Consider the following 14,759-nt stretch of genomic DNA (forward strand, 5'->3'; position numbering starts at 1 on the left):
TTCAATGATATCATCAGAAATACTTGAAGTTAGCTAGCAAAAGGTAATTAATCAAGACTTAATCACAATTTAAAGGAGCAGAGTCAGCTTGAAATATTATTCAATCTCACCCACCAGCTACTAAAACAAACAGAAGTTTTGCAGTAGAGACATGTTTCCCTGTGTTAAAAACATCGCTTTTTATCATGGGATGAAAGGTCTGGAACCAGCAAGAAACACTGAAGAGGAAAAGTTTTAGTTCTCTTTCATAAGTTGTGACGTCATGAGGAACACTTAAAGCAGAATCCATGAATTTGATTCAAGCTGACTATGTTCCTTAAAAATAAATGCATTTTCAAGGACAAAACTAATTCAAAGAGACAAAAAGTGTAGGCTTTGTACTGTACCTATCTTTGATCTGTCTGGCAGCCTTGGGGCACATCAGGGAGAAGAGAGAGAAGGTAGTTAGCATTTTCATGCAAGTCTCAAAGGCAGTACCATGCAAGAAGACAGAACAATCTCAGTTCTATGCTCAGGTTTGAGAATCAAAACAGGTTCAACATTTGCATTAAAAAAAATTCCATAAAGCATGTTAATAGTGTTAGTTAGAATTGCAACAGTGTATATTATCTGGCAACAAATCAGTCTCAAAAACCACAGAAAACCAGCTCCAACTTCCTGTCCATAATTTTGTCTCTGCAGATTTCTCTGCATCAGTTAAGTTACTCTCCATCATATTTCAAAAGAGCCCCATCAATAAGTTGGTAAAACTTAATGACTGTTATTCTCATTTAAATTGCAAAGTGTTTAGTGGCATTCAGCCATATTTGACTTATCTATGTTGTACATTCACACAAAAAAAATAGGACTAACATGTTCCCTTTGAAAGTCACTGCGCTACTCCAACACCACTTCCTAAAAGGCAGTCACTGTATGCCAAAATCCCAAAATACAAAACACAGTTTTTCCTCAGTATTTAAGCAATAACAATGAAGAAGGTGCAGAACCAATGTCATATTTCAAAGACAAATCTTAACCAGCATTTGGAAAAAAAATCCCAGTCCCCCACCAGGAGGAACTGAAAACTGAAAACATTATTGTAGAAGTCTTAGTGATGGCTTAGTGAGAATTGCTGAATCACTATTTGGAGTTAACACTGCTACTAAGGCAGTATTCATCTTTACTACCATCCTTCCCAAAGACTATACATAAACTTGCAAGCCAAAGAAATGAGGGACCTACAGTTTTTTTTCTAAGTATAAATGAGTGGGGAAAAAAGAAAAAACATCTCCCTCCTATATAAAAATAATCTTATGTTTCCAAAGCAGGAAGTAGAAAGAACAAATATTCATGAATAATTTAGCTTAAGAGATAGCTTTGTTTTATATCAAACCAAAGTTCTCATTGGAACTATTACTGATTATGTGACAGCTGTAGACAAGTCACTGTTACTTACAAACCCTTCCTCGTAATCTCTACAACTGGTGGAATACGTGGCATTCAGGATTCAGTGAACACATTTCTCTGCAAGACAGCCCTGTCTTAACTCCTTTGAATTTAGTTTCCAGACCACTGACAAAAAAGGGTTCTCAGCCAATTTCATGTTGGCTGCACAGCAGTGTCAAATCACATCCTATCCAACCACAGCACTCTTGCACGCGTTTGGTATTCATGCTCTGACCTCCACGTTACCTAATTCATTAAAAGTATTAAAAAAATCTACACTAAAAAATACAACCTAGTCTTGAGCTAGTTTCTCTTGAATGGATTTATTGCAGGATCCGAAAAAACACCAATTAAAAAAGGTATTCCAGTTAATAGTCCAGTAGATTTAACTAGCTAATAGTCAATTCAGTATTACTATGCCTGAAACACCTGAGACATTTTTAAGTTCAAGCTACTGTAAAAAGATTCTGAATGTTGAGAGCTCAGTGAACTGGACTCCTGTTAAGCCTCTTAAGCCTCAAACTCCAGATTTAAAGACCTTTTCTCCTAAACATCCAATAACTTGCCTTTGCATATTTGATTGGAAAAAAAAAACAAACAGTACAGATTATCTGTAAACAACCTAGAGAGAATACAAAGCTACATTCTACATGCTGATCAAGAGTTAACAATCTCTGTACATCACTACAAGTCAGAAAAGACAACCCAAATTGAAGGGCTAGGAAAGACATTTAGTTTAGGAATTGTTACTTTTCAAGGCAAACGAATCAAAACTGACATTCAAAGCAAGACAGCACACATGTTGCCAAGAGGTCTAAAAGGCAATGTAAGACAGCTTTCCTGTCCAATCCTTTGTTCCTGTTCCCATTAAAAGACAGAAAGACAAAGTAACTTGGTCATGGATTCGGTGGGGCTGAGCCTGCTATTATTGTGAGAATTATTAAAGCAAGTTATGTTACAGAACCTACTGTACTGGATCAGTGTACACCTAGAACAGTTTAACTCGTTTGTAAACATATCCTTCTTCCAGCTAGGCATATGTTGGCTCTCATTTGTAAGTGTGCTGAGATAAAGCTTGCATTTTTTGTATTAGAATCGCAGTGCAAGGCCCAGATCTGGCTCCAGCCTTCACAGCATACAAATACATTAGCAAGTTCTGGGAAATATAGGAAAAGCTGTCCTGAATTCAGTTTCATGAGATCTTTCAGAAAAGCCAAAGGGTTCAGATCATAAATATGAGTTCCATGGTCTTAAGGGCTGATTACCACAAGGTTTCATCAATACAGATTTGCTGAACTTGTTAGCTATCTACAAAAAGACTTTCTTTTTCCTTCCTCCTCACACTAAATAAGACAGCATCTATTTTAGTAGAGATTGCATGTTGTAGCAGTTCTGATGGACCAATTTAGAAAGGCCTCACAGCCGTGTGCATAAGGTCTCAAACTCCTTTAATACTGAAGTATCATTAAGTGATACTGATACTAGAAAAACATAAAGACAACTGTGACGGGTTAACTGTACTTATATAGGAACCAAGTGGAGGCTCTGCAACTTCTTTTTGCCCAATCATCAACATCACACATCTGCAATAGAGCAACAAAAGTCCCAAAGTTGAGTCCATCATGGCCCATGTTAAAAGCTTTACTACAGATGTTCAGGTTTACCCTGTACTTTTAATGTAGATACTAAAGCTCCAAAGAACTGCCTGAAGATTTGCAGTTGTATTGCAAGCCCCTACTAATTAATCTGGAAAAGTTACTGGACTTTATTCATACAGTTCTGTGAGCACTCTCAGACGATCACATTTGAGCTTGACCACAAGCTAAATTTCATTGAACACCACATCTTAAAAGGCCAGCTTGACAAAAGCAAGTTAAAACTCAATACTACAGGCTAAACAACACAGTTAGTACTCTGCTGAGTCCACTACCACAACACAGAAGCTGCTAGAAATTAATCCAAACACCAGCACCTGCCTAACATACATCCATTTAACATTTTCTACCTCTGAGAATTTCACAGGGTCCTTTATGTCCAGCGACTGCGCAGCAAGTTCCAGCAGCTCTTCAGAACTCTCCAGGGCACTACTACACTGGCTAAGCTGATTCTGAAGAAAAAAGAATATCTTTATGCATTTGTACTTAAAAAGTTATTTGCTATTTGTTACAGCTACATGGCTTTGCTATGCCTCTTTAATTACTTATAAGGTTACCTTAGTTAGTCAGTTGACATACAGTGAGTTTTAACTAGAACTTCACTGTGCTTAACACATGCACAGTGGTATAGAGCACATTCCACAAATCCAAAAGGGGAATAGAGCTGAACTGGTTTATAAAAGGCAGATTTGACTTTTAAGACGTGTTTCTCACAACACTAGGTTTACAAAAGCTGTGAAATGCTAAAGTCCATGTACGCTCTTATTTCTACCTTCAAAATTGTCCTTCATCAATTAACTTGTAGCTGTAAGGCATTTTATTCCTATCCTGCTCTAATTGGCATATGTATCTTAAAAAGAAGCACTACAGTATAATGAATGATGGCAAGGAAAGAGGAACCGAGAAAGAAGAGCAATAAGAAACGTTTTTGAGGATCAATTGACAATTACCATTAATAAACTACCATTTCCAGTAAATTAAGTAGTCCATAACGAACCTCTAACATAACTATGGATACACCCTCCAAGCAGATTAATTACAGACACTCCACAGGACTGTAAACAAAACGCAGGTCAAACAACATGCACATTTTACACCTGGCAGCAGCTTTTCTACAGCCATTCAACATGTCTTTCTATCCATGTAATAATACACTGTAATAAAACAATTTAATAGCAAGTAGCATTTTCATAGAACAGCTTGGGATGGAAGTAACATTAAAACCTACCCAGTCCCAATTCCTGCTGTGAGTAGGGTTGCCACCCACTGGATTAGGCTGTCCAAGGCTGCACCCGACCTGGTCTTAAACACATTCAGGAACAGGGCATCCACAGCTTCTCTGGGCAGCACGTTGCAGTGCTTTACCACTCCGAGTACAGAATTTCCTCCTGACAACTAAGCCAAACCTGCCCTCTTTCAGTTTAAAACTATTTCCTTTGTCCTATCACTTACAGACTTTATATAAAGTCAGTCTCCTTCTGAGTGCCCCTCAAGTACTAGAAAGCGTTCTCTTCTCCAGGCTGAACAAGCCCAGCTCCCTCAGCCTGTCTTTGTAGGAGAGCTGCTCCAGCCCTTTCAGCATCTTTGTTACCCTTCTCTGGACCCACACCAACAGCTTCACATCTTTCTTGTGCAGAGGGCTCCAGACCTGGACATGGTACTGCAGATGGGGCTTCACAAGAGCAGAGCAGAGGGTGACAATTACTTCTCACCCTGCTAGCTGTCCATCTTTTGATGCAGCCCAGAGTAAAATTAGCCATCCAAGCTGCAAGCACACACTGCTGGCTAGTGTCCAGCCTTCCATCTACCAGAATGTGCAGATCCTTTTCCCCAGGGCTGCTCTCAAGGAGTTCTTCTTCAGTCTGTATATATAACTGGGATTGTCCTGACGCAAATACAACTTGCACTTGGCCTTGTTGAACCTCATTAGGTTCACATGGATCCACTTTTCAATGTCCCTTTGGATGGCATCCCTTCCTTCTGTCCTATCAATTGCACCACTTGGCTTGGTGTCATCTGTAAATCTGCTGAAGGTGCAGTAATCCCACCATCTCTGTCCTTAATGTTGATGATGTTGAAGAGCACCGCTCCCAGGACAAACTTCTGGAGGACACCACTCAACACTGGCCTCAACCTGGACACAGAGCCATTGACTCTGGCTGTAATCGTCCAACACTTTAGCATTAATAAAGTACACCATCCTAAAAAAAATATTGTCTTTAAAGCAAGGAATAAGAGTAATTTCTGGACTTTCAGCACTAACATCCAAGAAAATTTGTGAAACCAACTTAAAAATGAAATCGTCAGCCTTTTAAACTACTGTGCAAGACCAATATAAATGTTTCAGGACAAATTAAGAAAGTCCCTTAAGTTCTCTTAAACACGAAATTTAGACCACACTGAAAGCTTTTGATTTCCTCATACAAAGTTTAATCCCAATCAACGGTAATGGTTTAGATTGATGCATTCAACACAACAGTTTTTTGTCAGTTTGGTTTAATAGGTTCATTGTTAGGAAAAAGCACTCTTGCTGTGCACCTTAGAGGAATTTTGATCTGTCATCAAGAGAACATCCTTTAGACCAAAAAGTTAGATAACAGCCAAAGCTGAAAGATAAACAAGTGATTTAACGACCTGCAACACTGTATTTGTTTCCATCCTCGTCCAATGCAAATAGTAGCTCCCCTGTTCAACACATACCAGGCAGTAACAAGCTTTTAGAATGCGTTTAAATCATGCCATTCAATCAAATTAGATTAAGCTCCAGAAAATTAACAGATATTAACAGAAAGTTTCTCAGTAAAGTCAGACAGCTTGCTGACTACCATCTGACTACCAAAATAGCTTTCCCCTCCAGAAGTGTTACAAGATGAACCTCAGCTTTCACTAACTATATATATGGAAGAACAAACTATGTAAGCAGCAGCTGAAATTCCTCCTAGAAGTTATTCACTGAGAAGTACTAAATACTTAAAGTTTGAGTAAATTAGAAGCACGTGACCACCATCTGCTCAGGATGTTCAGAAGGTCTTAAAGCAGACATGAAGAGAAAAATAAAACTGGACATGGGAAAGCAAAACTTGAGATATATACCCAAAAATTCTGAAATGCTTTATCCTCCTACTTCAAGACTGGTGTAAAGCAGACATAGTAAGGAGGTGTGTGGAATTTGCATTAAACAATTCCTTGAGCTTCTTTAAAGTTATGAAGTAAAGGCTCTTCTTTTTCCTTAATGCCATGTATAAGCAAAAAAGGAAAAAGATTTAGGAGGCAAAAGAAGGATACAAGTTAGATCATGTAAAAAAGAAAAAAAAAAAAGAAAGAAAAGCTAAAAAACCAGCTTCTGTTTATAGGATTAGTTATCCTACATATCCCCATGTAGCTACACTTTCTGACAGCTAGTGCTAACTGGCTACTCTCTACTGTAAATACATGGATTTTATGCCTATTTCAAGAAGCTGCATTTTCACTTCTGTATCTCTGAAGTTCATTGCAAAGATTCTCCTGCACTAAATCATACAATCATAAAACTGTGAAATGTACTTCACAAATTAAACTGGTGCCCTCCACTAAACATGTTCCTATGCAACTCTCACACGTTTTCCATACAAATTGAAAAAAAAAAAAAAAAAAAAAGGTCAAAAAAATCACATCAGGCATTGAACAGATTCATATTCCTATATGGAGAAACAAAGCAATCTCTGTCCTGAAGATGTTAATTAGCTCGAAAATAGAAAGTATATGTCCTCCTATGGAGCCTTTCTTCACATGTAAGTTACACATTATAACACCTCCTTGATATACAATAACACCCAGAACATAGACTGGAGACCAGAAGAGGCCGGAGAGACACAAAGACATTTACCTTGCAGTTACTCCATTTCTTGCAACACTGTCAAAAATCTCATTTTCAGGTAAGGCTTTAAATAACAGTTTAAAATTTCTTGTACCCAGTTGCAAAGAATCTCAGAGACATTTTACACTTACCTGAAGAGCTTGAATTTTACGAGCCTGTTCCTGCTGAATAGTGCTAGCCATACTCCCCTTCATCTCATCCAATACAGAATACAGAGCATCAAATTCATCATCCAATTCACTAATCACATTAGAAGAATTTATCTGAGAAGAGAATTGAAAACAGCTGCAATCTCTAATGGAAGCAATGCTGATTTCCTTGTCTTCTAGACTGAAAATCATGTGGTTTGCCAAAACACACTTTGCCATGACTACAATATACCTTCTTATCATTCCTCACTTTATCACTAAACATTAAAGGAGGGCCCCCTTTCAGACAGACATAACATCACCAAGCTGAAGAATAAAATTCATAAAAACTCTAATACTCAAACTTGCACAGAACCAACATTTGGAAACTGTATTCTGTGCCTAAAAGCATAGAATTCACCCCCCTCTCACCATTATGTATTAGCTCTCAGACGTTTGTAAACAGGATATTACACAGTTCCATTTCATTTGACACTAAACTGCACTCAGAAAGCCATCTTAAAGATTTGCTGGAAAACTTCATTTTCTGAATTCAATTTTGCTCAGTTTTAGCAAGAAACAGCCACTTATTGACAGATAAGAGAAACCTTAACCTCAGCTGAGAGGTAAATGGTTTAAAAGTTAGGTTTAACAGTTAACTTTAACCCAACAATTTCCAAATACTAACTATGGAAAGAGCAAAGAATTCTCAAGTGTTTTAGATGGCCTCATTTTTCAGTCTGCCAACAGAAGTCTAAAATAACAGACAACTTGCAACTAACATGAATCTGAGTTCACACATCAAAATCAGACACTCTCTTCCAAACAAATCAAAACCCCAGACTGCTTTCTGCAAGAAAACCAAAACCACTACACCTTCCAAGCTGAGGCAGAACTTTGGAAATGAAATGTTTTCCTACTTGGTTCCAACATGAAGTTATATTTTACACTTGATTTTTATTGCCCACCCCTTACACACTGCACAACCAGTCTAAGGCTGACAAAACCTGATAAGCAGCTGCTCCCACCACATACAGGCTACGAATCCTAACAAACATACCTGAACATTTTGTATTGTTTGGTTCAGCATGCCAATGAAGTTGTGAATTTCATCATTCTTGTTTGCGAGAGTAGAGATGATCCTTTGCAGAGTCTCCTGGAATTACAAAGACAAGTAAGAAATGATCACAAGGTCCTTTTGCAGCTTAGCATTTCAACACACGAATTAATAAGAATTCACCATGCATGTTCTAACTGTAAATTCAACTCTTCTGATACAAGACCACAATAAATGTTTTGTAATGAAAAAAAGATTAATGACCTAAGAGGCATTTTATTAAATTAAAAAACTTTAATTATACTGAAGATCCCAAATCATCTGAACAGCCAGGCTACTTACTGTCACCACACTGCCCTGCGTAACTTCTCTAGAAGACTTTGTAAAGCAAATGAGAGAGAAGCAATAAAGGAAATAAAGCAGTTGAAAAGAAAAATTAACATTATCTGCTATAAAAAAAAAAAACCCTAAGCTAACAGCATATCCTATGTGATCAGCAGAGTAAAGTTAGCAGCTATTTGTAAGCTTATTTCTGCAGTTAGTGAAATATTTTGGTAAATACTTTGTGTACTCTGATTAAGAGCAACCTCAAAGACAAAAGCTGGGTGACAACTGGGGAGGTTCTCTGCAATATACTGCTGTCGGCCATTAAAAAGCAGAAGATTAAATTTGCAAAATACGTACTCAGTATGAAAAATTGCTGAGCACGTGGGGTTTTTTTAATTATAACAGACTACAAGCTTAATTTTAACAAGTCACCCTCATATCTGAAGACTTTTATTAGTCATCAAGAATCGGTACTTAAAACTCAGCCTTATTGTAAAGTTCGAGTTCTGAACAAATCAGAATACCAAATAAATCAGTTCTTGAAACACATCTGAATCTACAGAGCTTGTTCATGCCACTTGTTAAAAAAGTGAAAGCTGTAATTAGGATTTATTTATTTATTTATTTAGACTCAGTTTCGAGTTGCTATGCTTAACATTGCTACTTGACAACACAGGAAATCAAGGCAGATGGAGGAGCTTGTAAGCCAGTTTTTGAGGCGTGCAACCTAAAAGATGTCACAGAGGTCATAATCTCATGTTCCACCTCCGTCCCCACAAGCAAGTTCTTAGCTCTTTACTAATGACCTCATGTCTGCTAAAAAGTGGAAGTTTTATCCTTTGACAGCATCTACTTCTACAGTGAACCCTGCTGTCACCTTGCCTTTAAGAAACCTTTCCAATATTCCCAAGCCCATTTTTTTCCCCGATCCTCTTCCTTATAAGTTTAAATTAAAGAATCCTCTATGATGCATTTACTGTGGCCCCACTGCCTGTTCGCACAATGTCATGCTTTATCAGAGGAAAGTAAGAATTCTGCTGCCTTACACAACACTATCACAGTGCAAGCTGTAAAACACATAATGCAACTGCAAGCAATGCCTGGAATTCAGACTGTCAGGTTGGTTTCTTGCAGAAACAGTGAGTGCAGCAAGTCTTCATCACTTCATTACAGAATTGCTCATTACTGGGTTGAAGTCTAACATATTTAAGACACCTTTGTGTGCAGACTGCCAGATAAATGTAATCATCCAACCAGCTGCTGCTACATTCATTACCAACCAGAAGCAATTGTTTTTGCATGTCAGCCCACAGTTAAGCCTTAGATCCTATAAACATAACTGTCAATTTGGATGAACAAGAAAACTCCCAATCCTCTTTCAGCTGGGATTTTAGGGCTTACTCAGTCCTACCATGCAGAAAAAAATTACTCTTCTTGTACATAGTTCTGAACAATGCTTTTGGCTTTTATAGATGTGTGTGACTAAAAGAAAAGATCTACGCTTGAAGAAAGCCTGGTAATCCTTTAAACAATTGATCTAAAGTACAGCAGCAAATCTAAGCAAACTAGCAAACAAGGTTTTCCATACCTGAAGTTACAGCGACCAATCAATCAGTACGTAACTTTTTAAATAAACCACAAATTTCTCCAAACAAATTCCACCCAGTATGATGAAAGTTGAAGAGTAACACACACCTTCTGCAAACACAGATGTAAGAGGCCTAAAAATGCATTACAGTGTACTTTTCTTAACCACCTGAGGCAGGTTAACCTTGGCAAGTGGTTAGGTGCTCGCCAAGGCACTCATCCACTCCCTTTCCTCAGCAGGGCACAGTGACAAAACAAGGTGAAGAAGCCATGTGGGTTAAATCATGGATAAAGTGGTGGCTTGGTGGCTGCAGGGCTGCTTTTCTCCCATTTTTCTAACTTCTTTCACAAGAGAACCTGAACAGTGATTTTTTTATTTTTATTTTTATTTTGTTTAATTTTCTTATGTGGTGTTATCACAGAAGCACTATCTGCACTGATGATGATGACCTCCACGCAGCCAGCAGTGGGCACATTTTGGAGCCAACTAGAATTGCCCTTGTTTGACACAAGGACAGCCCTGGTCACTTCTCAAAGGCCACCCCTGCAGTCTTTCTGCTACCAAAACTTTACCACCACATTGATCCAATATACCACCAATGCACAAGCCACTAGAACAAAGTCAGCTTTTAATCACTGCTGGTATCCTTTTTTTTAAACCTGTATTAGATCTTGTGCCATGTGCTCACGTACGAAGGATGAAAACATAAAAGGGCATGAAAGAGGAGACGAAGCTGTGCAACATGCAGTATCTTGTAGTTCTGATGGCAGTATAAAACAACATATCCTCTGAATAACCAGTAATCGACACCGCATGACACCTGTTGAAGCAGATGCAAACCTGGCTGAAGCCGAAAAGTAAACTTCAATAAAATTACATCAGTTCTGTTTAAATAGCAAGTTGTCAGCTTGCTCAAGATCACACTGAAGCTTTGTGACATGGCTGGATACAAAATGGAGTTTTTAAAGCAGCCTAAATTCAGTCTCATACCGACCACGCTTCAAACAGGACACACTTCCATTGCCTCCTAACCTGCTACACTTCTTCACACTGAAGTTGCCAGAGTTTGAAGACAGCAACAAATTAGCTGACGAAGTGCTGTGAAATCCGAGATGAGCTGCAACTGTACTACTGTATCCAGAGCTCTGAAATCCAAACAGGGCGGAAGGTACCAGGCACACATCCTGCAACATCCAGAACAGCCGTAGCCCCCTCAGCAGCCCCAAACTCAAACAGAGGCACTGCTTGGCAATCTCACCTTCAGAAGCACCGGTGAGTATGAAGCATCAGCACAAAACGCTTACAGATCAGAAAGATAACACAGATCCCTAATCCGAATGATGTAAGCCACGAGTAACACAACGCTGCTCACGAGGCAGCTTCCAAGCAAGGGAAAGCAGAGCAGCCCAAAGGCCCGCAAGCCGAAGGGCTGAGTCAGAACTTTCTGCAGAGCTCCGTATTTAGACACCCAGCTCCGGGCCAGGCACATCGCCCTGCTCCCCACTGACTCCGCCCGGCCGGCAATGCACGGCGCGGCCCCAGCCCCGGACAGCGGCATCGGGCGGCAACAGCACCAGCGGGCGGCAACGCCCGCCTCCCCATCCCCTCACACAGGCCGCCCGGGCATCCCGAGCCCTCCGCCGGCCCCAGAGTCAGCCGGAGCCCCTCGGGACCTGGGGACGGCCGGCCCGGCAGCATCACTCACTTTTTGCTCCTCCATGGCAGGCGATCGCGGCAGCGCCGCACCGCACCCCGCGGCCGGCACAAGTAGCGCGGCCCGAACCGCCCACGGGCCGCCTGCCACTCCCGCCCTCACGTCAGAACGGATGCGCGCATGCAAACGCTTACTCATGCGCGTTTCCCCCTGCTCCCTCCCACTCCCCGCACGCCAACTGCACGTGTGCCTCGCCAACCCGAGCATGCGCAGTTGGAGCCGGCGGCCGCGGAGCCGGGCCCTATTGCATCACTATCGCGGGTTCGAATCCCGGACACGGAGGGAGGGCGCTGAGCGGGGCTGGACGGTACTGAGATTTCCCCTCTCAGACTGCTGCGAAGACTGAAGTCTGCCCACCTCGGGGAGGTCAGAGCCGCCAGCGGCAGCCCCCGCAGCACCGAGGGGTGTGGGTTCTGCTTGCCTTTGTGCCCCAGCATTATTTAGGGAGCTGGGTGTTCTGGCAGGCAGCCTTGCTTCATCTCAGAGACTGCTAATCCAATCTAAAAAAGAAAAATAGTTCCAGCAGAGTGCTCGCAGGGGAATCGTAATTTCATAATGGTGATGTTTCACAGAGCTGCTGCCTCAGAACAGCTGCTGAGTTGGAGAGCAGCTTTGCTGCGCCAGTGCAATGGAAATCCCTCACTGCTGGGAGTACTTGCTGCCTAACAGTGCAGAAATCATTTTATTCAGGCTTCCACTCTGCAATCGTGTCTGTGGTTCTTCCATCTGCCTCAAAAGGCCCACAGGGCAGCAGCCCTTGGGCAGCCAAAAAGGCTGGCATTCCACGATGCCTTTCACTGTGCGTGAGCCAAGACCAGGCTTCAATAAAGAAAACATGAGCAAAGTGAGGTGGTGTGATGCACCAAGAGTGCAGCTCCAGCCCCTTGGAATCATCCACAGACCTCTTGCAGCCACCTCACCTCATGCAGGCTGGGCCTTGGCTGACACTGTAGGGTTTATTGTAGGGTTTATTGATTTTACTCCAGCTATATGGTATCTCCTTTGTTCCACATAATACCCACAATCGATGCTAGCATATTTCCAGGTTGGCATGTTCTTGTGGACAGGAGTTAGCTGTTTTCCAGTTCCGAACTGTTAATTTTGCAAGCATTTCTATGTTAACACTTCCCCCACTGTTTTGAAGCATTGACATCTTTGCTAACAGCTCACAGGCCTAAAGACTCCACATAGAAATTCTAGGAAATAGCCCTCAGTTTGCAGTTTGTGTTTTCACTTTATGTGCTCATAAAACTCACAAGTAGAATCTACATGTAAAGGAAGAGGTAGAAAAATCTTGTCAGTCACTGAAGACTTCCTGATGAGAAGCAAGCAGTCATACACCCATAGGGAAAGCACTTACTGGTGGAACTAAGACCTCCCCACTCGCTACCCATTTCAGAGCAGCCAGCTCTGTCTTGCACACTTGCTGATTTTGCTCGCCCTGAACAGAAAAAGAAATCAAACAACAGGCTTTGGTTTGAGGACACCCCAGAAATCTCTTGAATTGTTTCAGACCACCACTAGGAAGTCAGCAGCCTGCAGCTGCTAGGCTACATGGCTGGTGATGGTGAATGAGTAAGCAGAACTGAATGATGACTGAAACTGCTCAAATACAAGCCACCTGGTCTTTCATTCATGCATACGTATATACATACATACCTTTCCATACTGAACTAGTAACAAGCAGTTTCGAAGTCCAGAGATATTTCATCTTCTAGGTGATGGCATGCTTTCAGGATAGGAGTATTTCTTTAAAACTGCACATTCTTTCTACAGATTAAAAATCAATCAATCAATTAATCAGTAACTAGAATCAGTGCTGGAGTTTTTTGTTTTTTTTTTTTTAAAAGCAGCTGTCAGTTTTAAAATAAATGCCTACAATTTCAGGCACAGCTTCTCAAGAAGACTGCAGACTTAGCATGACCAATACTCCATGAATCAAAAACAAGAGTCTTCAATGCCATTTTCCTTGAAGAGTTCAGAAACAAAACTAAGAATTTTCAGTGTCTTGGCCTGGGAGAGAAGTGGAGAGATCCAGCAACACATCTTCTTACATTCTCTCTTATTACCAAACTGCAAATTCAGAGGAAGGTTCACCTTTGGAAAATAACTCCATGTTTTTATAGGTTCCTATATCATCTTCACAAGCACAAACTGATCAAATGGAACAACAGAATATCTGCTAAGATTTTCTGTGAAGTTGTTTGTAATCTTTGTGTGTGTGTGTGATCTGAGATTTTGGAAATATTTGCGAGAAAAAATGTTTCATGTTATTAGAATTGCTGTTAAGGGAACAATAATGAGATATTTGTGATTTGCACAGTAGTACTAACGTATGTTATTGTATGTATATTCATCACAGAATCATCATAGAATCATCACAGAATTCTTGGAGGTGGAAGGGATCTTCAAAGGTCATTTAGTCCAGCTCCCCTGCAATGACCAGAGACATACAGATCTATAATAGCCTTGTCATCACTGGGCATCCTGTGCCAGTGCCTCACTACCCTCACTATAAAAGTCTAATAACCTATAACACTGTAAAAGACATATCTAACCTAAATCTCCCCTTTTTAATCTTGAAACCACTTCCCCTTGTTCTATCACCCCAGGCCCTGCCAAAGCGTCTGTCCCCTTCTTTCTTGTAGCTCCCCTTTAGATACTGAAAGGCTGCTACCAGATCTCTCCAAAGCCTTCTCTTCTTTGTGCTGAACAGCCTCGGCTCTGTAGAGAGGGGGATTCATCCCTTGGATCATTTTTGTGGCCCTCCTCTGGACATGCTCCAGCAGGTCCATGTCTCTCCTGTACTGAGGACTCCACACCTGGCTGCAGTACTCCAGGTGCGCTGCAGTGCACCTGCACAGAGCAGAGGGGCAGGATCACCTCCCTCACCCCGCTGGGCACTCTGCTTTTGCTGCAGCCCAGCATACGGTTTGCTTTCTGGGCTGTGAGGGCACACTGCTGGCTCACGTTCAGCTGCCATCCACCAGTACCCCCAGGTCTTCTTCG

At 41.1% G+C, this 14,759-nt stretch overlaps 1 protein-coding gene across 4 annotated transcripts in view; it reads right to left on the reverse strand.

The window, feature by feature from the left end:
* Positions 1-11,877, reverse strand: part of FSD1L (fibronectin type III and SPRY domain containing 1 like) — a 30,004-nt gene extending 18,127 nt beyond the window's left edge. For 3 of the 4 annotated variants that reach the window (XM_048931069.1, XM_048931067.1, XM_048931066.1), the window contains exons 1-5: positions 11,742-11,877; positions 8,125-8,220; positions 7,068-7,199; positions 3,431-3,532; positions 387-409 (exon numbers count right to left, since the gene is read on the reverse strand). In XM_048931069.1, the coding sequence (XP_048787026.1) occupies positions 387-409; positions 3,431-3,532; positions 7,068-7,199; positions 8,125-8,220; positions 11,742-11,756 (368 nt within the window). In that variant the 5' untranslated portion in view covers positions 11,757-11,877. The remainder of the gene's footprint in view (positions 1-386; positions 410-3,430; positions 3,533-7,067; positions 7,200-8,124; positions 8,221-11,741) is intronic. The other variant, XM_048931068.1, reaches the window with a different exon arrangement.
* Between the last annotated feature and the right edge of the window lie 2,882 nt (positions 11,878-14,759).

This window comes from Lagopus muta, chromosome Z (assembly GCF_023343835.1).
Source record: "Lagopus muta isolate bLagMut1 chromosome Z, bLagMut1 primary, whole genome shotgun sequence".
Taxonomy (NCBI): Eukaryota; Metazoa; Chordata; class Aves; order Galliformes; family Phasianidae; genus Lagopus; species Lagopus muta.